At 40.1% G+C, this 23,546-nt stretch overlaps 1 protein-coding gene across 3 annotated transcripts in view; it reads left to right on the top strand.

Annotated features, from left to right (window-relative positions):
* LOC133614888 (roundabout homolog 2) overlaps positions 1-23,546 on the top strand; it is a 398,279-nt gene that overhangs the window by 88,119 nt on the left and 286,614 nt on the right. For all 3 annotated transcript variants that reach the window (XM_061973251.1, XM_061973250.2, XM_061973252.1), the window contains one exon: positions 5,806-6,132. In XM_061973251.1, the coding sequence (XP_061829235.1) occupies positions 5,806-6,132 (327 nt within the window). The remainder of the gene's footprint in view (positions 1-5,805; positions 6,133-23,546) is intronic.

The following is a 23,546-nucleotide window of genomic DNA, read 5'->3' on the forward strand; positions in this document are numbered from 1 at the left end:
GGAAACCACTTCTGGTTGTGTTTCCTGGGTTGCTGTTTGTGTTCTTTCAGCGCTCTTATTTTGGTTCCATTTCCTGCTCGTCTCCCTGAGCGCTGTTACCCCTTCATCTGGCAGCCTAGCCCCACCTGTTGTCAATCAGCTGGCTGCCATTTACGCCCGCCTCGCCCTCCAGTCAGGGCTCGACGATTGCTTTCCTGGTAGCCTGTTTCCTGACTCCGTGTTTCTTGGTTCCTGTTATCCTGTCTCCTGTTATTGTCAGGCTTCTCACTGACAGTTTGGTTATGTTTTAGTTTTTCCTCTGTTTGTGTTTTATTTCCTGTCACCGCTCTTATTTTTTATTCCTTTTTCTGCACGTCTCCCTGAGCGCTTGTTTCCCTCACCTGTACCTGATTGGCAGTCTGGCACACCTGGTACCAATCAGGCCACTATTTATACCTGCCTCGCCCTCCAGTCAGCACTGGAGTATTGTTTGCTGTGAGCTGTTCCTGTTTGCTGGTTCTTGATAGCTATTTTCAGTTTGCTGTCTCCTAGCTCCTTGTTTCTTGTTTTCCTGTTTGCCGGTGCCTGCTTCCTGTTTTCCTGCGTTTTCTTTTGGACGTTAAATCATGTTTCCTGGCATCCAGTCTGCCGTCTCTGCATCTTGGGGTTCGTCGCCACCTTTACCTGACAGTTATCCTATTAAAGTCATGTTTTGATGTTAGGCTGGACTACTGCAACTCACTTCTTGTCGGGATCCCCAGCAAGAACATCCAGAAGCTGCAGTACTTACAGAATAATAATAATAATAATACATTTTACTTATAAGGCGCCTTTCTGGGCACTCAAGGACACCGTACCAAATCAGAACAATAAAATCAAATTGGATAAAAACAACAACAACAAAGATAGAGAAGATAAGATGATTACAATGAATAAGCAGTCAGGAATAGGTGTGTTTTGATTCTTGATTTGAAGAGGGATATTGAGTAAGTTACGAAGGTCTGGTGGTAAAGAGTTCCAAAGATGTGGGGCAGAGCGGCTGAAAGCTCGGGCACCCATGGTGGACAGTTCAAATAAGGGGACAGTGAGATGGATGGATGAAGAAGATCTTAGGGAACGTGAGGGCGTGGCGACATGGATCAGGTCAGAGAGATATGACGGAGAGAGGTTATGGATGGCTTTGAAAGTGAGGAGAATTATTTTGAAGTGGATACGATGTTTGATGGGTAGCCAGTGGAGTTGCTGCAGAACAGGGGTGATGTGCTGGATTGAAGGGGTTCTGCTGATTATCCGGGCTGCAGAGTTCTGGAGAAGCTGAAGTTTGTGAAGTGACTTGTGGGCATACTTGCCAACCTTGAGACCTCCGATTTCGGGAGGTGGGGGTGGGGGGTGGGGGTGGCGTGGTCGGGGTGGGGCGGGGGTGTGGTTGGGGGCGTGGCTAAGATGGGAGGAGTATATTTACAGCTAGAATTCACCAAGTCAAGTATTTCATATATATATACAGTATATATATATATATATATATATATATATATATATATATATATATCAAGAGGGACAGAGACAGCGCACAGTGCATGTGGATCACATGTTACCATGGCGAGAAAACATGGAGAGACTGCCAGTTATCGAGTCTCCACCAGTTGCAGAAAATGTGCCATCAGTACAACTGGACAGTGCTGTTTCAGTTCCATCATCAGGACCATCAGTGAGTCAGACACAAACTAGTCTCATCATAGAACCAGATTCAAGGGCTGCTGAGTTGCCATCATCAGAACCCAGATCACCCACAACAAAAACCCCACCAGTGATCCGCAGTTACCCAGAAAGGTTTCGAGTACCACCAAAAAAACTGAATCTCTGAAGACAGTATAAAAATCTGTGTTAAAGGTGGACAAATACTGTTTGTATAATAAGCATGTTATTGTTTACAAATGAGGGTTAAGAGTTCAGTACTAAAAAAAAAAAAAAAAGAATGTGGCTTAAGTGCAGTTTTTTAATTGAGCTGCTGCATTTTTTGGTTGGGTTGTTTGGGTGATCTATGTTTGTCTGTTGCCATCTCCTGGTGAATGTTGGCTATAGCGTACTGGGGTTACTTTTTGGTTGGCCAACGATTTACGTGGTGTTGCACACCTGACGTCACAACTAAGGCTTAAACGACGCGTCGACGTAGTCGACGTCATCGGTTACGTAAATACGTCGACGCCGTTTTTGTGCGTCGGCGCGTCGCATATTTACGTCACACTACTGTCATGGCGGAGCGCAAAGCAGACGATGCGAGCGAGGGGAAAAAAGCACGCCAAAAGTCGTCAAAAGTGTGGGAGTATTTCAATAAACGGCCTAATAATGTTGTTGTATGCACACTGTGTCGAGCGGAAATGGCCTATCATAGCAGCACAACGGCTATGAAGGAACATTTGAAAAGAAAACCGACAGCGTTCTTGCCATCACCATCAACTAGTCAATCGTCCGCGTGCGTATACGTTGTCATTATTACACAAAAACATGAATGTGTCATTTGTATCTGCGTTGTAAATTCATAAACTAAAGCACCGTTTCGCTCTGAGAGGCGCGTTTGGCGTGCCTGTTCAGTGTTTACAAAGACGCACTCCTCTTTAACGCTGTGGAGAGGCGGCGGCGGCGAGCGAGCGGCGAGGCGGGGCGCGCCGGGAGCGACGCCGCAATCGTGCCCAGGTGCGCGATCCGCGCAGTTGGAAGAGAAAAGACTTTGTGTAAAATTAAAAGATTGTAAACCTGGCAAAGCCGTCTGGCGTTCAGTCTGTCGGTCCTGAAAGAACCCCACGGCACAAGACGTGTCACAAACGCTAACGTTAATTAGTTGTGCAAATTTCCTTTTACAACATTAACAGTTACATATACTATGTACAAACGAACAATTAACTTTCACTTTAATCATACTATCATTGTTGTGTTATTAAGCAAAATAAGCAATACTTTTACTTTTGTTGAAATGTTTACACTGTACACTTTTTTGTATTGGATGTTTAGCTTTATTTTTGCACATTTTAGCAAATAAGCAATACTTTTACTTTTGTTGAAATGTTTACACTTGTTACAGAATATTTCCGTTTTGCACTTTTTTGTATTGGATGTTTATCTTTATTTTTGCACATTTTAAAGCAAAATAAGCAATACTTTTACTTTTGAAATGCTTATACTATTCCAGAATATTAAGATTTGCACTGGATGTTTACTTTTATATTTGCACATTAAAAAGCAAATAAGCTACTTTTAATTTTGTTAAATGTTAAAAGTTTTAAATGTTTACATTGTTACAGAATATTTTGTCATGTTGTTGTCAATGTTGACTGAGTGGCCATACTTTTTTTTTTGTAAATAAAAGCCATGCCTTTTTAAAAAAACTGGCCTACATTTATTTTTTCCTCTTCATTTAAAATTTAAAAAAAAATCGGTAAAAGGAAAAATAATCTATAGATTAATCGAAAAAATAATCTATAGATTAACCGATTAATCGAAAAAATAATCTATAGATTAATCGATAGAAAAATAATCGTTAGCTGCAGCCCTAGTCAAGTGTGTGAGTCTGTTCTGAAGTCTACAGTAAAGAGACGTACTTCATCACCTAGCCTGTTTACTGCCTCCAACTCAATATATTACAACAACATTGCTCCATGCAGACCCTCCAGGTCCGCATGGAGCTGGGGGGGCGTGGCCTCCAGGTCCGCCTGAATTTCGGGAGATTTTCGGGAGAAAATTTGTCCCGGGAGGTTTTCGGGAGAGGCGCTGTATTTCGGGAGTCTCCCGGAAAATCCGGGAGGGTTGGCAAGTATGCTTGTGGGGGAGACCGAACAGGAGAGAGTTGCAGTAGTCCAGGCGGGAGGTGACCAGGCTATGGACTAGTATGGCAGCAGTATGTGGGGTAAGGGATGGGCGAAGTCGATTAATGTTTCGTAGATGAAAGCAAGCAGACAGGGTTATGTTGTTTATGTGGGCTTGAAAGGAGAGTGTGCTGTCTAGGATGACACCCGGACTCTTGACTTGGGAGGAGGGTGAGACAGAGGAATTGCCGAGAGTAACGGACAAGCTGTTGGTTTTGGCGAGAATGGTTTTTGTACCGACAAGTAAGATTTCGGTTTTATTGCTATTGAGTTGAAGGAAATTGGATGAGAACCACTGCTTGAGTTGACTGAGGCAGTCTGTAAGGGAGGACGGAGGAAGAGAGGCTGTTGGTTTGGTGGAGATGTAGAGCTGGGTGTCATCCGCATAACAGTGAAAATGTATTTTAAAATCACGGAAAATATTGCCCAGGGGAAGAATGCAAATGATAAAAAGCAGGGGACCAAGAACAGAGCCCTGGGGGACACCAGAGGAAACGGGAGACGGAGGGGATTTGAATGAACGGAGTTGAACAAACTGACTGCGGTCGGAGAGATATGATCTAAACCAGTGAAGGGGTGTGCTTGTGATGCCAATACTGGACAGTGTGTGAAATGGTGTCAAAGGCTGCAGTGAGATCTAAGAGGATTGGGATAGTGAGAAGACCAGATTCAGCTGCCAGGAGGAGATCGTTTGGGATTTTTACTAGTGCTGTTTCAGTGCTGTGCAAGGGGCGGAAAGCAGACCAACAGCAGAATAGTGCTGCTCGGATCCTGATGAGAGTGCGGAAATACGACCACATCAAACCAGTTCTCAAATCCCTTCACTGGCTTCCTGTTCCACTCAGGCTTGAATACAAAGTCTCCCTACTAACCCACCAGTGTGTCATGTCTGTGTAATCATGTTTTGTCTTAGTCATGTTTTGTTTAGTTTCTGGCTTTTCATGATTACCCATTAGTTTCACCTGTTCCACGTTTGGACTCATTGTGCACTCTTGTTTATCACCATAGCAACCCATTAGTTTTCACCTGTCACGTCACGCACCTGTTTCACGTTTTGAGTCACGAACCTGTTTTCGTTAATCATGTATGTAGTATTTAAGTTCAGTGTTTTCAGTTTGTCGTCTGACGACATCCTCACATTTATGCTCTGTCCATTCTTGACACTTCTTTCCATGTCCATCCTTCATGCTACTATTTTTGTCCAAGCCAAGTAAGTTTTTGTTCCATGTTTATAGTCTTTTTGGTTTCATAATTTGTTCTCCGCCATTGTGCGCGCCTTTTGTTTACTTCCTTTTTTTTTGTAGTTATAGTCTTTAAATAAAAATGTACTTAAATTCCCGTCTCGCCCGAACCAACTTTCCGTTACCCTTCTTTTTTATAAAAAAAAAGCCTTTTTTTTTAGAAAAATGCGTGCGAGTTCTAGTTTATTTTTATTTTTTTTTATTATCTTTTTATTTTTTTTAAATACACTTAGCACTTTGAGGTTATTTGCTCAATGTAAAGTGCTTTTTACAAATAAAATATATTATTATTATTATGTTTTTACCTGCAACATGCCTGCCGACAGATTATGACAATTACGGATATATATATATTGGGGGACAAAAGTGACGATACTGTGAAAATAAAGTTGTAAATTTGTGTTGGAAAAACTTAAAACTAAGGGGAAAAAAGTCATAATTTTGCACAAATAGTAATCGCAACACATAAAAGTAAATTATTGCAGGAATCTTATTTCTGACTTTCAAAATAATATGACTAGTATTCCCAAACAATACAACTTGTTTCAATAAGTCAACTTTTTTTTGTCTTACATTTTATACCATTTTGTCTATATTAGTTTATATGCCTTCCTAATTATAAATGAAATTTTTGAAAAAAAAAAAAAAATCTATATTATTTATTTTTAGGGTTGAACATGTACATTAATTTCCAATGAATTGATGTCCACATTTCCATTTCCCAGGGTCTCGCGTGCGCTTTGAGGACAGCGCCCCCCGGATTTTGGAGGACCCGTCGGACCTGATCGTCTCCAAGGGGGAGCCGGCCACCCTCAACTGCAAGGCGGAGGGTCGACCCGCTCCCGGTGTGGAGTGGTACAAAGACGGCGAGAGGGTGGAGACGGACAAAGACGACCCCCGCTCTCACCGCATGCTCTTGCCCAGCGGCTCGCTCTTCTTCCTGCGCATTGTGCATGGCCGGCGCAGCAAACCGGACGAGGGCGTTTACACCTGTGTGGCGCGCAACTACCTGGGGGAGGCCATTAGTCGGAACGCTTCGCTGGAAGTTGCCAGTAAGTTTGTGTTTTTATTCATTATGCGTGAATGTGTGTCGACCTGGTAGTTAAAAAGCTCCTCGGTGGCAAGGCCCCAGGGGTAGATGAGATCCGCCCGGAGTTCCTTAAGGCTCTGGATGCTGTGGGGCTGTCTTGGTTGACAAGACTCTGCAGCATCGCGTGGACATCGGGGGCGGTACCTCTGGATTGGCAGACCGGGGTGGTGGTTCCTCTCTTTAAGAAGGGGAACCGGAGGGTGTGCTCTAACTATCGTGGGATCACACTCCTCAGCCTTCCCGGTAAGGTCTATTCAGGTGTGCTGGAGAGGAGGCTACGCCGGATAGTCGAACCTCGGATTCAGGAGGAACAGTGTGGTTTTCGTTCTGGTCGTGGAACAGTGGACCAGCTCTATACTCTCGGCAGGGTCCTTGAGGGTGCATGAGAGTTTGCCCAACCAGTCTACATGTGTTTTGTGGACTTGGAGAAGGCATTCGACCGTGTCCCTCGGGAAGTCCTGTGGGGAGTGCTCAGAGAGTATGGGGTATCGGACTGTCTGATTGTGGCAGTCCGCTCCCTGTATGATCAGTGCCAGAGCTTGCTCCGCATTGCTGGCAGTAAGTCGGACACGTTTCCAGTGAGGGTTGGACTCCGCCAAGGCTGCCCTTTGTCACCCATTCTGTTCATAACTTTTATGGACAGAATTTCTAGGCGCAGTCAAGGCGTTGAGGGGATCTGGTTTGGTGGCTGCAAGATTAGGTCTCTGCTTTTTGCAGATGATGTGGTCCTGATGGCTTCATCTGGCCAGGATCTTCAGCTCTCACTGGATCGGTTCGCAGCCGAGTGTGAAGCGACTGGGATGAGAATCAGCACCTCCAAGTCCGAGTCCATGGTTCTCGCCCGGAAAAGGGTGGAGTGCCATCTCCGGGTTGGGGAGGAGATCTTGCCCCAAGTGGAGGAGTTCAAGTACCTCGGAGTCTTGTTCACGAGTGAGGGAAGAGTGGATCGTGAGATCGACAGGCGGATCGGTGCGGCGTCTTCAGTAATGCGGACGCTGTATCGATCCGTTGTGGTGAAGAAGGAGCTGAGCCGGAAGGCAAAGCTCTCAATTTACCGGTCGATCTACGTTCCCATCCTCACCTATGGTCATGAGCTTTGGGTTATGACCGAAAGGACAAGATCACGGGTACAAGCGGCCGAAATGAGTTTCCTCCGCCGGGTGGCGGGGCTCTCCCTTAGAGATAGGGTGAGAAGCTCTGTCATCCGGGGGGAGCTCAAAGTAAAGCCGCTGCTCCTCCACATCGAGAGGAGCCAGATGAGGTGGTTCGGGCATCTGGTCAGGATGCCACCCGAAAGCCTCCCGAGGGAGGTGCTTAGGGCACGTCCGACTGGTAGGAGGCCGCGGGGAAGACCCAGGACACGTTGGGAAGACTATGTCTCCCGGCTGGCCTGGGAACGCCTCGGGGTCCCACAGGAAGAGCTGGACGAAGTGGCTGGGGAGAGGGAAGTCTGGGCTTCCCTGCTTAGGCTGCTGCCCCCGCGACCCAACCTCGGATAAGCGGAAGAAGATGGATGGATGGATGGATGGTGTGTCGACCTGGGAGCTCCACACCTGATTTTGACTATAAGGCGCACTTAAAATCCTAATGTAAGGAATAATTCTGGTTGTGCTTACCGACCTCGAAGCTATTTTATTTGGTACATGGATGTAATAAGTGTGACCAGTAGATGGCAGTCAAACATAATAGATATGTGTAGACTGCAGTATGACTCAAGTAAACAACACCAACATTGTATGTGGGGACGGCGTGGCGAAGGTTGGGGGAGTGGCCGTGCCAGCAACCTGAGGGTTCCTGGTTTGATCCCCACCTCCTACCAACCTCGCCACGTCCGTTGTGTCCTTGGGTAAGAAACTTCACCCTTGCCCCTGATGGGTCGTGGTTAGCGCCTTGCATGGCTGCTCCCGCCATCAGTGTGTGAATAGGTGAATGTGGAAATGGTGCTTTGAGTACCTTGAAGGTAGAAAAGCGCTATTAACATGTTTTAGTAGGATTTTGGTAAGCTATGAAGCCACACCGCTTGATGGATTGTACTGTGCTTCAACATAGGAGTATTATTTTGGTGTGTTTATAAGGTCAGACATATTATTATCTGGCGTTTTGTTTCGCAATATCATGCAAAAGCAACTTTTCTTACCTTCTGGTACCTGCTGATCTGTATTTGGGATCTGCATAAGTCCTGAAAATGTGCGCGTCTCCGCCTTTGTAGTCCGTGATGACACCGTAGTCGATAATCTTCTTTTTCTCTATCTTCTTGTTATGTGACATTCATCCTCCACTATTGCCATTTCGAATATAAAGTAGTGTAAAGTTCTTACTTATATCTGTCAGTAAACTCACCATGAAAGCACTAAAACATACCGGTGTAGTGAGTTTACATTATTCACCCAAAGAACGGGCGTTGTTGTTGCACTTGTCAGGACATGGTTTTCACAGCTTACTGCAGGGTCGTTCTCTCAGTAAAGGCAAACAGAAGACTCCGGACAGGACTTGCAGGTAGGAACATGATTTAATTTTATGAAACAATCAACGAGGTACAAAACAGAAAACAACCCGAAGACAAGCGTGCCTATCGCACACGGAAGCTAAGGCAAAAACTTAGGACATGGAACTATAGACATGAACCTCACGAAACTGTGGCATGAAACAAACACGAAACTGTGGCATGAAACAACTAGTATTAACTATGGCATAGAACAAACACAAAACTGTGGCATGAAACAAACACGAAACTGTGGCATGAAACAACTAGTATTAACTATGGCATAGAACAAACACAAAACTGTGGCATGAAACAAACACGAAACTGTGGCATGAAACAACTAGTATTAACTATGGCATAGAACAAACACAAAACTGTGGCATGAAACAAACACGAAACTGTGGCATGAAACAACTAGTATTAACTATGGCATAGAACAAACACAAAACTGTGGCATGAAACAAACACGAAACTGTGGCATGAAACAACTAGCATTAACTATGGCATAGAACAAACACGAACCTGTGGCATGAAACCAATACGAAACTGTGGCATGAAACAAACACGAAACTGTGGCATGAAACAACTAGTATTAACTATGGCATAGAACAAACACGAAACTGTGGCATGAAACAACTAGTATTAACTATGGCATAGAACAAACACAAAACTGTGGCATGAAACAAACACGAAACTGTGGCATGAAACAACTAGTATTAACTATGGCATAGAACAAGCACAAAACTGTGGCATGAAACAAACACGAAACTGTGGCATGAAACAACTAGTATTAACTATGGCATAGAACAAACACGAACCTGTGGCATGAAACCAATACGAAACTGTGGCATGAAACAAACACGAAACTGTGGCATGAAACAACTAGCATTAACTATGGCATAGAACAAACACAAAACTGTGGCATAGAACAAACACAAAACTGTGGCATGAAACAACTAGTATTAACTATGGCATAGAACAAACACAAAACTGTCGCATGAAACAAACACGAAACTGTGGCATGAAACAACTAGTATTAACTATGGCATAGAACAAACACAAAACTGTCGCATGAAACAAACACGAAACTGTCGCATGAAACTACTAGTATTAACTATGGCATAGAACAAACACAAAACTGTCGCATGAAACAAACACGAAACTGTGGCATGAAACAACTAGCATTAACTATGGCATAGAACAAACACGAAACTGTAGCTTGAAACCAATACGAAACTGTGGCATGAAACAACTAAGACTTACGCAGTCCAGGCATGGGGCAAACAACTAATGACGCCAGGCCGACTGACTGGCAAAGGCAGGCTTAAATAGTCCTCTGATTAGAAGCAGGTGAAAATCATAAGTAGCCATGGTAAGTAAAACAAACTCAGGTGTCAAACAGGAACTGAAAAGAGTCCAAAACTAACAGAACATAACAAAAACATGATCCGGACCACGGATCATGACAGCACTAGTGAGCCACGGATGAGGAGATGCTGCTCCGTTATTGATTGAAGTAAAGTCTGAATGTCATTAAAACAGTTAGCGCCACCTTTTGACACTTCTTCCACTCCCGTCCTTGCACGCTACACCGCTACAACAAAGATGACGGCGGAGAAGACGCTGTCGAAGGTGAGCCACGTAAATAAGACCCGCCCACAAAACGCGACTGTCAGAAAGCGGCTTGAAGATGATGTGTAAAACATCATCTATGGAACATTTTGACCAAAGAACCACCAAGCTTCTCAGGTGGAATTCTTTCCCATTCTTGCTTGATGTACAGCTTAAGTTGTTCAACAGTCCGGGGGTCTCCGTTGTGCTATTTTAGGCTTCATAATGCGCCACACATTTTCAATGGGAGACAGGTCTGGACTACAGGCAGGCCGGTCTAGTTACTATGAAGCCACGTTGATGTAACACGTGGCTTGGCATTGTCTTGCTGAAATAAGCAGGGGCGTCCATGGTAACGTTGCTTGGATGGCAACATATGTTGCTCCAAAACCTGTATGTACCTTTCAGCATTAATGGTGCCTTCACAGATGTGTAAGTTACCCATGTCTTGGGCACTAATACACCCCCATACCATCACACATGCTGCCTTTTTAACTTTGCGCCTATAACAATCCGGATGGTTCTTTTCCTTTTTGGTCCGGAGGACACGACGTCCACAGTTTCCAAAAACAATTTGAAATGTGGACTCGTCAGACCACAGAACACTTTTCTACTTTGTATCAGTCCATCGTAGATGAGCTCAGGCCCAGCGAAGCCGACGGCGTTTCTGGGTGTTGTTGATAAACGGTTTTCGCCTTGCATAGGAGAGTTTTAACTTGCACTTACCGATGTAGCGACCAACTGTAGTTACTGGCAGTGGGTTTCTGAAGTGTTCCTGAGCCCATGTGGTGATATCCTTTACACACCGATGTCGCTTGTTGATGCAGTACAGCCTGAGGGATGGAAGGTCACGGGCTTAGCTGCTTACGTGCAGTGATTTCTCCAGATTCTCTGAACCCTTTGATGATATTACGGAGCGTAGATGGTGAAATCCCTTAAATTCCTTGCAATAGCTGGTTGAGAAAGGTTTTTCTTAAACTGTTCAACAATTTGCTCACGCATCTGTTGACAAAGTGGTGACCCTCGCCCCCATCCTTGTTTGTGAATGACTGAGCATTTCATGGAATCTACTTGTATACCCAATCATGGCACTCACCTGTTCCCAATTTGCCTGTTCACCTGTGGGATGTTCCAAATAAGTGTTTGATGAGCATTCCTCAACTTTATCAGTCTTTTTTGCCACCTTTCCCAACTTCTTTGTCACGTGTTGCTGGCATCAAATTCTAAAGTTAATGATTATTTGCAAAAAAATAAATGTTTATGAGTTTGAACATCAAATATGTTGTCTTTGTAGCATATTCAACTGAATATGAGTTGAAAAGGATTTGCAAATCATTGTATTCTGTTTATATTTACATCTAACACAATTTCCCAACTCATATGGAAACGGGGTTCAGGGCCGGCCCGTGGCATAGGCCGTATAGGCAAATGCTAAGGGCGCCGTCCATCAGGGGGCGCCATGCCAGTGCCACAAATGTTGGAGAGAAAAAAAAAAAAAAAAAAAAAGTTGTTACTATTATTTCTAAATACAAAAAAATAATCTCACGTTAATTAAAATGCAAAGTAAAGCCTATTTAATAGAAATATTATTTGTTACAACATTACGCCCCTCCTCCTCCCCCCGCACGGTGCGCCCCCTCCCTTCCCGTATCATGACTCTTTTTGGACGTCACCACATCAAAAAATCAACACAAGATGTCAAAACGGCCAAAACTGTCAGGTGCCCAGGGAAGAAAAAAGAGAAAAGAAGAGGAGGAGAAACGAGAAAAAGACAGAGGTAGCAGGTAGGTAACGTTAGCCTACATGAAATGATTTGTCTGTTACAGAATGTGATAGTAACCTGGCTTTTTAGCATTAAGCTAATGTTACATGATTCGGCAATTGCTAATCAATAAATAGCTAGTTCTGTTTTAACGTCGGGTTAATATTGTGGAGGGGGCTAAATTGTTATGGAAAATAATAATGTAACGTTAGGTAATTACAGTACTCCCACCTTACATTCCTCAGGGACATTTGTATTAGATCTTTTAAGCAGGTGTTTTTTGTTTACATTATTGCCTTCTGGTTAGCTAATGTTTGCCCTGCAGGTAATAGTCACTTTTCCACCCCTTTATATATTAGGTATAGTTGTAAGTAAAAAAAAAAAAAGGTCAAAGACAAAGCTATTCGGGTTCTTGTGAGTATATACACTTCACTGCCGATGTGGGGGGGCGCCACCTAAAATCTTGCCTAGGGCGCCAGATTGGTTAGGGCCGGGCCTGACGGGGTTTGTATGAAAAAGATCGAAATTGGACGATTCATCAGCAGTGCGCTTTATGGTCCTCTATTTTTATTTGAGAATTCTATTTAGTGACAACTACGATTTAATGCTTCAGTTCAAATATCATTGAGCACCAAACTAAGCAGTTTTATGTTTTGCATCACTTACTACATTCCCTATTAAAACTGAAACAATAAATGACTGTTAAGTTGTTAGACATCTACCGTATTACTGTTGAATGAACACCACCCATTGTGGTGTCGTCCATAACATTTTACAATGAATAAATCACACTCTATTACCTGTTTATGTTTTTATTCATCCAACACATTCACCTCAGCGATATAAAGATGGCGTGCGTCCCTTTGTGCAGTGGCCATGGAGGTTTGAATGTGTTCCAGCTCTCTTTTGCAACCGTTAATTGAATATATTGCTATTATCGGTGCAGTAGTACGTGTCTTTTTTTTTTTCAGGCACCGTTATTATGAACAGCATAATACAGCAGGAGCACAAGTGAATGAGGGTTTGCTTTATATTAGTCAACATCATGATGGTTGGGGGCAGCTGAGGTCAAAGGTTTTCTGAGTACCGTAATTGTATGTTTACATTTGGTCCGGGTTCACATGATCAAAACATTCTCCACATCTCATTTTAAAAATAGATTATCGCTCAACGTCGTAGAAATACACACGGTAGATTTGAAAAGATATTCAGGAGGCTAAATCTCTAAGTTTGTTGTTATTTTCATATATATATATATATATATATATATAGAGTAGAGGTCACACCTTCTCATTCAATGCGTTTTCTTTATTTTCATGACTATTTACATTGTAGATTGTCACATCAAAACTATGAATGAACACATGTGGAGTTATGTGCTTAACAAAAAAAAGGTGAAATAACTGAAAACATGTTTAAGAATAGAATAGAAAGTACTTAATTGATCCACAGTTCGCTCACAATAAACACTTAAGTATTTTTTTACATGTGAATAATATAAATAGAGTTTATTACACAGCATTATTCACATGCGAATAATATAAATACAGTCTATTATACAGCATTATTCACATGTGAATAATATAGAGTCTATTACACAGCATTATTCACATGCGAATAATATAAATACAGTCTATTATACAGCATTATTCACATGTGAATAATATAAATACCGTTTATTATACAGCATTATTCACATGTGAATAATATAACGAGTCTATTACACAGCATTATTCACATGAGAATAACATAAATACAGTCTATTATACAGCATTATTCACATGTGAATAATATAAATAGAGTATATTATACAGCATTATTCACATGTGAATAATATAGTCTATTATACAGCATTATTTACATGTGAATAATAAAACTACAGTCTATTATACAGCATTATTCACATGTGAATAATATAAATACTGTCTATTATACAGCATTATTCTCACATGTGAATAATATAAATACCGTCTATTATACAGCATTATTCACATGTGAATAATATAAATACAGTCTATTATACAGCATTATTCACATGTGAATAATATAAATACAGTCTAATATACAGCATTATTCACATGTGAATAATATAAATAGTCTATTATACAGCATTGTTCACATGTGAATAATATAAATACTGTCTATTATACAGCATTATTCTCACATGTGAATAATATAAATACCGTCTATTATACAGCATTATTCACATGTGAATAATGTAAATACAGTCTATTATACAGCATTATTCACATGTGAATAATATAAATAGTCTATTATACAGCATTATTCACATGGGAATAACATAAATACAGTCTATTATAAAGCATTATTGACATATGAATAATATAAATACAGTCTATTATAAAGCATTATTCATGTGTGAATAATATAAATACAGTCTATTATACAGCATTATTCACATGTGAATAATATAGTCTATCATACAGCATTATTCACATGTGAATAATATAAATAGTCTATTATAGAGCATTATTCACATGTGAATAATATAAATAGTCTATTATACAGCATTATTCACATGTGAATAATATAAATACAGTCTAATATACAGCATTATTCACATGTGAATAATATAGTTTATTATACAGCATTATTCACATGTGAATAATATAGTCTATTATACAGCATTATTCACATGTGAATAATATAGTCTATTATACAGCATTATTCACATGTGAATAATATAGTCTATTATACAGCATTATTCACATGTGAATAATATAGTCTATTATACAGCATTATTCACATGTGAATAATAGTCTATTATACAGCATTATTCACATGTGAATAATATAGTCTATTATACAGCATTATTCACATGTGAATAATATAAATATAGTCTATTATACAGCATTATTCACATGTGAATAATATAAATACAGTCTATTATACAGCATTATTCACATGTGAATAATATAAATACTGTATATTATACAGCATTATTCTCACATGTGAATAATATAAATACCGTCTATTATACAGCATTATTCACATGTGAATATTGTATATACAGTCTATTATACAGCATTATTCACATGTGAATAATATAAATATAGTCTATTATACAGCATTATTCACATGTGAATAATATAAACGCAGTCTATTATACAGCATTATTCACATGTGAATAATATAAATACAGTCTATTATACAGCATTATTCACATGTGAATAATATAAATACAGTCTATTGTACAGCATTATTCACATGTGAATAATATAAATACAGTCTATTATACAGCATTATTCACATGTGAATAATATAAATACAGTCTATTATACAGCATTATTCACATGTGAATAATATAAATAGTCTATTATACAGCATTATTCACATGTGAATAATATAAATAGTCTATTATACAGCATTATTCACTTGTGAATAATATAAATACAGTCTAATATACAGCATTATTCACATGTGAATAATATAAATACTGTCTATTATACAGCATTATTCTCACATGTGAATACTATAAATACAGTCTAATATACAGCATTATTCACATGTGAATAATGTAAATGCAGTCTATTATACAGCATTATTCACATGTGAATAATATAAATAGTCTATTATACAGCATTATTCACATGTGAATAATATAAATAGTCTATTATACAGCATTATTCACTTGTGAATAATATAAATACAGTCTATTATACAGCATTATTCACATGGGAATCATATAAATACAGTCTATTATACAGCATTATTTACATGTGAATAATATAACGAGTCTATTACACAGCATTATTCACATGCGAATAATAAAACTACAGTCTATTATACAGCATTATTTACATGGGAATAATATAAATACAGTCTATTATACAGCATTATTCACATGTGAATAATATAAATACAGTCTAATATACAGCATTATTCACATGTGAATAATATAAATACAGTATCATACAGCATTATTCACATGTGAATAATATAAATACAGTCTATTATACAGCATTATTCATGTGTGAATAATATAAATACAGTCTATTATACAGCATTATTTACATGTGAATAATATAAATACAGTCTAATATACAGCATTATTCACATGTGAATAATATAAATATAGTTTATTATACAGCATTATTCACATTTGAATAATATAAATGCAGTCTATTATACAGCATTATTCACATGTGAATAATATAAATAGTCCATTATACAGCATTATTCACATGTGAATAATATAAATACTGTCTATTATACAACATTATTCTCACATGTGAATAATATAAATACCGTCTATTATACATTATTATTCACATGTGAATATTATAAATACAGTCTATTATACAGCATTATTCATGTGTGAATAATATAAATACAGTCTATTATACAGAATTATTCACATGTGAATAACATAAATACAGTCTATTATACAGCATTATTCACATGTGGATGATATAAATACAGTCTATTATACAGCATTATTTACATGTGAATAATATAGTCTATTACACAGAATTATTCACATGTGAATAACATAATTACAGTCTATTGTACAACATTATTCACATGGGAATAATATAAATAGTCTATTATACATTATTATTCACATGTGAATATTATAAATACAGTCTATTATACAGCATTATTCATGTGTGAATAATATAAATACAGTCTATTATACAGCATTATTCACATGTGAATAACATAAATACAGTCTATTATACAGCATTATTCACATGTGAATAACATAAATACAGTCTATTATACAGCATTATTCACATGTGAATAATGTAAATACAGTCTATTGTACAGCATTATTCACATGTGAATAATGTAAATACAGTCTATTATACAGCATTATTCACATGTGAATAATATAAATATAGTCTATTATACAGCATTATTCACATGTGAATAACATAAATACAGTCTATTATACAGCATTATTCACATGTGAATAATGTAAATACAGTCTATTGTACAGCATTATTCACATGTGAATAATGTAAATACAGTATATTATACAGCATTATTCACATGTGAATAATATAAATAGTCTATTATACAGCATTATTCACATGTGAATAATATAAATACAATATATTATACAGCATTATTCACATGTGAATAATATAAATACAATATATTATACAGCATTATTCACATGTGAATAATATAAATACAATATATTATACAGCATTATTCACATGTGAATAATATAAATACCGTCTATTATACAGCATTATTTACATGTGAATAATATAACGAGTCTATTACACAGCATTATTCACATGAGAATAACAAATACAGTCTAATATACAGCATTATTCACATGTGAATAATATAAATACTGTCTATTATACAACATTATTCTCACATGTGAATAATATAAATACCGTCTATTATACAGCATTATTCACATGTGAATATTATAAATACAGTCTATTATACAGCATTATTCATGTGTGAATAATATAAATACAGTCTATTATACAGAATTATTCACATGTGAATAACATAAATACAGTCTATTATACAGCATTATTCACATGTGAATAATATAAATATAGTCTATTATACAGCATTATTCACATGTGAATAATATAAATAGTCTATTATACAGTATTATTCACATGTGAATAATATAAATACTGTCTAATATACAGCATTATTCTCACATGTGAATAATATAAATACCGTCTATTATACAGCATTATTCACATGTGAATAATATAAATACAATCTATTATACAGCATTATTCACATGTGAATAATATAAATACAGTCTATTATACAGCATTATTCACGTGTGAATAATATAAATACAGTCTATTATACAGCATTATTCACATGTGAATAACATAAATACAGTCTATTATACAGAATTATTCACATGTGAATAACATAAATACAGTTTATATTCTAGTTTCTTCAAAATAGCCACCCTTTGCTCTGATTACTGCTTTGCTCACTTTTGGCATTTTCTCGATGAGCTTCAAGAGGTAGTCAGTCACCTGAAAGGGTTTTCACTTCCCAGGTGTCATAGTTTTGATGACTTAAGTGACAATCTAGAATGTAAATAGTCATGGAAATAAAGAAAACGCATTGAAATGAGAAGATGTGTCCAAACTTTTGGCCTCTACTGAATATGTCATGGATGTTTTATGTATTTGGCCAGCGAGGTCTTCTATGCTGACCTAACATAACCAGAAATCATGATCATAATAAAAAATAAAATTATTTTTCATTTACTTTCCCTAAATATGTAAAAGTATTCATATTCTCTTCATGTCATATTATGCTCCTTCCTGTGCTGTTAATTTAACTTTTAGTTTGTATCCAATCAGAATTCAGCTTGCTTATGTTGCCATGCTGTACCAAATCTGCCAGGGCCCTTCAGAATCAACAATGCGGGCACATACAGTTGATAGACAATTGCGATAGCCAATCAGATCAGGAGTTGTTGTCCGTTAGACCTTCTAGATGGCCTCACCTTGAACGTGACATTTACACGTCCTGTGATTGGATACTCACCGGGACCGTTAGCGGACGAATTTGAGAAGACATACAGTTGATAGACAGTTGCGATAGCCAATCAGATCACAAGTTGTTGACAGTAGTCTATCTAGGTCGCCTGATGTTAACGAGACTGTGATTGGATACTCACTTGTCACTCCAAAGTGAGTATCCAATCACAAGTTGCAATTTAGCGGGAAGTGTTGCACCGTAGCCATACCAGAACCAAACCTTGATAAGGTGGCAGATATATATTTGCAAGGCCATTTTCAAGAAGGATATTTAAAGAGAAACTACATCTTGTGAGACCGTGTCGGCCAACATTGGAAGCTAACTCAGCTGTTCCGGCGATGAAATGGGGAAATGCATTTCCACTCCAATAAGCCGACAACGAGGGGAACCACTGGCTTGTACGGCGTCGAATGGGTACTACCAATTGTGAGTTCAAATATTTTTATTTTTTCACTTTTAATATATTTTTTTTAAATTTTAATTTTGAAGATATCTTTTAATCGCGAATGCGTTTTAATTGATTTTTAAATGCGCCAGAAAATAACCCGTTTTGTACAGCCGCTGATGTGTTTCGACGCCCAGTAGTGCGTGAATGTGTTCCTGTATGGTATTTCTCCAGCAATGGTCATGTGGTGACATCAATTATGGTATATTTAAAGTACCAATGATTGTCACACACACACACACGAGGTGTGGCGAAATTACCCTCTGCATTTGACCCATCACCCTTGATCACCCCCTGGGAGGTGAGGGGAGCAGTGAGCAGCAGCGGTGGCCACGCTCGGGAATAATTTTTGGGTGATTTAACCCCCAATTCCAACCCTTGATGCTGAGTTCCAAGCAGGGAGGTAATGGCTCATTTTTATAGCCTTTGGTATGACAAAGGTCATTTCATTAGGATCATAGTCTTGATTTTAGACCATTAGGGCCTGATTACTGAGATCCAAATACCACTAAATAGCGTGAGCAATCTATAAAATTGCCTGTACTATTGGTGGGCGTGTTGCGTGCGATGGACTACTTGCTGAATTTCCCCGAGGTATCAATAACGTACTTTCTATTCTATTCTATTCTATTCTAACAATGCACGTGCTATTCCTAACTGGTGCAAAGACCGCCTTACTTAAACGTGGATTTTGCATGCACTACGCAGCTTCACTGGATCATTTACCGCACGTTGGTGTTATCATGCTCCGACATGTGGCGTCTTGCTATCAAACAGGCAGCAGGGGCTGCGTGGCGCAGATGGCGCGGCGGCTGTGCCAGCAATTCGAGGGTTCCGGGTTCTATTCCAGCTTCCGTCCATCCTAGTCACGGCCTTTTTTGTGTCTTTGAGATGTATAACGTAAGAGTGCTTTCAGGTATGGTGAAGCGCTCTATAAGTACAGACCATTTACCGAGGCAGCAGACATGTACCACTTTTTATGGGCATTTTAGAAGCAGTCCACGATTAAACCAAACTTTTTTTTGTGTGCTCTGCTCATGAGAGAGAGGCTGCAGATTGGGTGTCAGGCGGACCTTGAGATTCCAGGGTGGACTTCCAGTATTAGCATCTTTTTAAATGCTTGAAGTTAAGCATTTAAGTTAAGCAAAGTATACTGTACATAGCCCCTGGGTTTACTGTAAATGTGATAGGTATTTATTTGGACTTTCCTTGATTACATGGCAACAGCTGTTTCTAAGGGAGGGGGGTCGTAAACAGCCATCGCCTTTGGATACAAAACAGTTCAAAGAAAAGGTCGTAAAACAGTTCAAAGAAAAGGTGCCTGGAGGGAGGTCATGCCCTGCCTCCTCTCCATATTGTAGATCTCGGGTAAAGACAAAATCTTCCTGTGGATAGAAACCAGAAATAACCCTATGTGCCTGAAGCATACAGCAAACAATGAAGCCAGACTGAGCGTGGCCAGAAAGGTGAATAAATAGCTCTCTGATTAGTGCTCGGCAGCAGGTGAGCCCAAAGTATACTGTACATAGCCCCTGGGTTTACTGTAAATGTGATAGGTAATGAAGATATTGATGTGTATTTCTGGTATTGTCATCCTTGTCCGGACAGAAGAGCGACAAGGCAATCAAAAGAGACGAAAAGTTGCTTTATTGCATGCGAGTGTCATTATACGGGACTGCAGCTCCTGGAAGAGGTCAGGTCAAACATGAAGGAGAAGCCAAACCATCAGTTTTGTATTCCTAGTGTGTGCGTGTGCGTGTGTGTGTGTGTGTGTGTGTGTGTGTGTGTGTGTGTGTGTGTGTGTGTGTGTGTGTGTGTGTGTGTGTGTGTGTGTGTGTGTGTGTGTGTGTGTGTGTGTGTGTGTGTGCTAAGTCAGGAGAGCGCATCTGTCAGGTTCAAACACTGATGACATCTATTAAACAAGACAAGAAGCAAGGAATTAAACAGAGACAGAATTCAATTTAGCTCAATTGAGGAGAAACGCGTAGACACTGTACCCTTCTACAGTGTCGTCCCACGCTCTGACGAAAGATTGTACGCCTCCTCTTTTATTTGGACTTTCCCTGATTACATGGCAACAGCTGTTTCTAAGGGAGGGGGGTCGTAAACAGCCATTGCTTTTGGATACAAAACAGTTCAAAGAAAAGGTCGTAAAACAGTTCAAAGAAAAGGTGCGCTGGAGGGAGGTCAGGCCCTGCCTCCTCTCCACATTGTAGATCTCGGGTAAAGATAAAATCTTCCTGTGGATAGAAACCAGAAATGACCCTACGTGCCTGAAGCATACAGCAAACAACGAAGCCAGACTGAGCGTGGCCAGAAAGGTGAATAAATAGCTCTCTGATTAGTGCTCGGCAGCAGGTGAGCCCAAAGTATACTGTACATAGCCCCTGGGTTTACTGTAAATGTGATAGGTAATGAAGATATTGTGTATTTCTGGTATTGTCATCCTCGTCCGGACAGAAGAGCGACAAGGCAATCAAAAGAGACGAAAAGTTGCTTTATTGCATGCGAGCATCATTATACGGGACTGCAGCTCCTGGAGGAGGTCAGGTCAAACATGAAGGAGAAGCCAAACCATCAGTTTTGTATTCCTACCTCCTGTGTGTGTGTGTGTGTGTGTGTGTGTGTGTGTGTGTGTGTGTGTGTGTGTTCAAACACTGATTAAATATATTAAACAAGACAAGAAGCAAGGAATTAAAGCAGAGTACATGTAGAATATATTTATATTATTTATATATTATATATATTATTTATTATTATTATTGTCTATTGTGAGCGAACTGTGGTGCTGAATTTCCCCCAGGGATCAATAAAGTACTTTCTATTCTATTCTATTCTAAACAGAGACAGAATTCAATTTAGCTCAATTGAGGAGAAACGCGTAGACACTGTACCCTTGCACAGTGTCGTCCCACGCTCTGACGAAAGATTGTACGCCTCCTCTTTTATTTGGACTTTCCCTGATTACATGGCAACAGCTGTTTCTAAGGGAGGGGGGTCGTAAACAGCCATCGCCTTTGGTTACAAAACAGTTCAAAGAAAAGGTCGTTATACAGTTCAAAGAAAAGGTGCCTGGAGGGAGGTCAGGCCCTGCCTCCTCTCCGCTTTGTAGATCTCGGGTAAAGACAAAATCTTCCTGTGGATAGAAACCAGAAATAACCCGACGTGCCTGAAGCATACAGCAAACAACGAAGCCAGACTGAGCGTGGCCATAAAGGTGAATAAATAGCTCTCTGATTAGCGCTCGGCAGCAGGTGAGCCCAAAGTATACTGTACATAGCCCCTGGGTTTACTGTAAATGTGATAGGTAATGAAGATATTGATGTGTATTTGTGGTATTGTCATCCTCGTCCGGACAGAAGAGCGACAAGGCAATCAAAAGAGACGAAAAGTTGCTTTATTGCATGCGAGCATCATTATACGGGACTGCAGCTCCTGGAGGAGGTCAGGTCAAACATGAAGGAGAAGCCAAACCATCAGTTTTGTATTCCTACCTCCTGTGTGTGTGTGTGTGTGTGTGTGTGTGTGTGTGTGTGTGTGTGTGTGTGTGTGTGTGTGTGTGTGTGTGTGTGTGTGTGTGTGTGTGTGTGTGTGTGTGTGTGTGTGTGTGTGTGTGTGTGTGTGTGTGTTCAAACACTGATGAAATATATTAAACAAGACAAGAAGCAAGGAATTAAAGCAGAGTACATGTAGTATATGTAGAATATATTTATATTATTTATATATTATCCATCCATCCATCCGCCCTGCGATGAGGTGGCGACTTGTCCAGGGTGTACCCCGCCTTCCGCCCGATTGTAGCTGAGATAGGCTCCAGCGCCCCCCGCGACCCCAAAAGGGAATAAGCGGTAGAAAATGGATGGATGGATGGATCCATCCATCCATCTTCTTCCGCTTATCCGAGGTCGGGTCGCGGGGGAAGCAGCCTAAGCAGGGAAGCCCAGACTTCCCTCTCCCCAGCCACTTCGTCCAGCTCCTCCCGGGGGATCCCGAGGCGTTCCCAGGCCAGCCGGGAGACATAGTCTTCCCAACGTGTCCTGGGTCTTCCCCGTGGCCTCCTACCGGTCGGACGTGCCCTAAACACCTCCCGAGGGAGGCGATCGGGTAGCATCCTGACCAGATGCCCGAACCACCTCATCTGGCTACTCTCGATGTGGAGGAGCAGCAGCTTTACTTTGAGCTCCTCCCGGATGACAGAGCTTCTCACCCTATCTCTAAGGGAGAGCCCCGCCACCCGGCGGAGGAAACTCATTTCGGCCGCTTGTACCCGTGATCTTGTCCTTTCGGTCATAACCCAAAGCTCATGACTATAGGTGAGGATGGGAACGTAGATCGACCGGTAAATTGAGAGCTTTGCCTTCCGGCTCAGCTCCTTCTTCACCACAACGGATCGATACAGCGTCCGCATTACTGAAGACGCCGCGCCGATCCGCCTGTCGATCTCACGATCCACTCTTCCCTCACTCGGGAACAAGACTCCTAGGTACTTGAACTCCTCCACTTGGTGCAGGGTCTCCTCCCCAACCCGGAGATGGCACTCCACCCTTTTCCGGGCGAGAACCATGGACT

Source organism: Nerophis lumbriciformis, linkage group LG17 (genome assembly GCF_033978685.3).
Source record: "Nerophis lumbriciformis linkage group LG17, RoL_Nlum_v2.1, whole genome shotgun sequence".
Classification (NCBI taxonomy): domain Eukaryota; kingdom Metazoa; phylum Chordata; class Actinopteri; order Syngnathiformes; family Syngnathidae; genus Nerophis; species Nerophis lumbriciformis.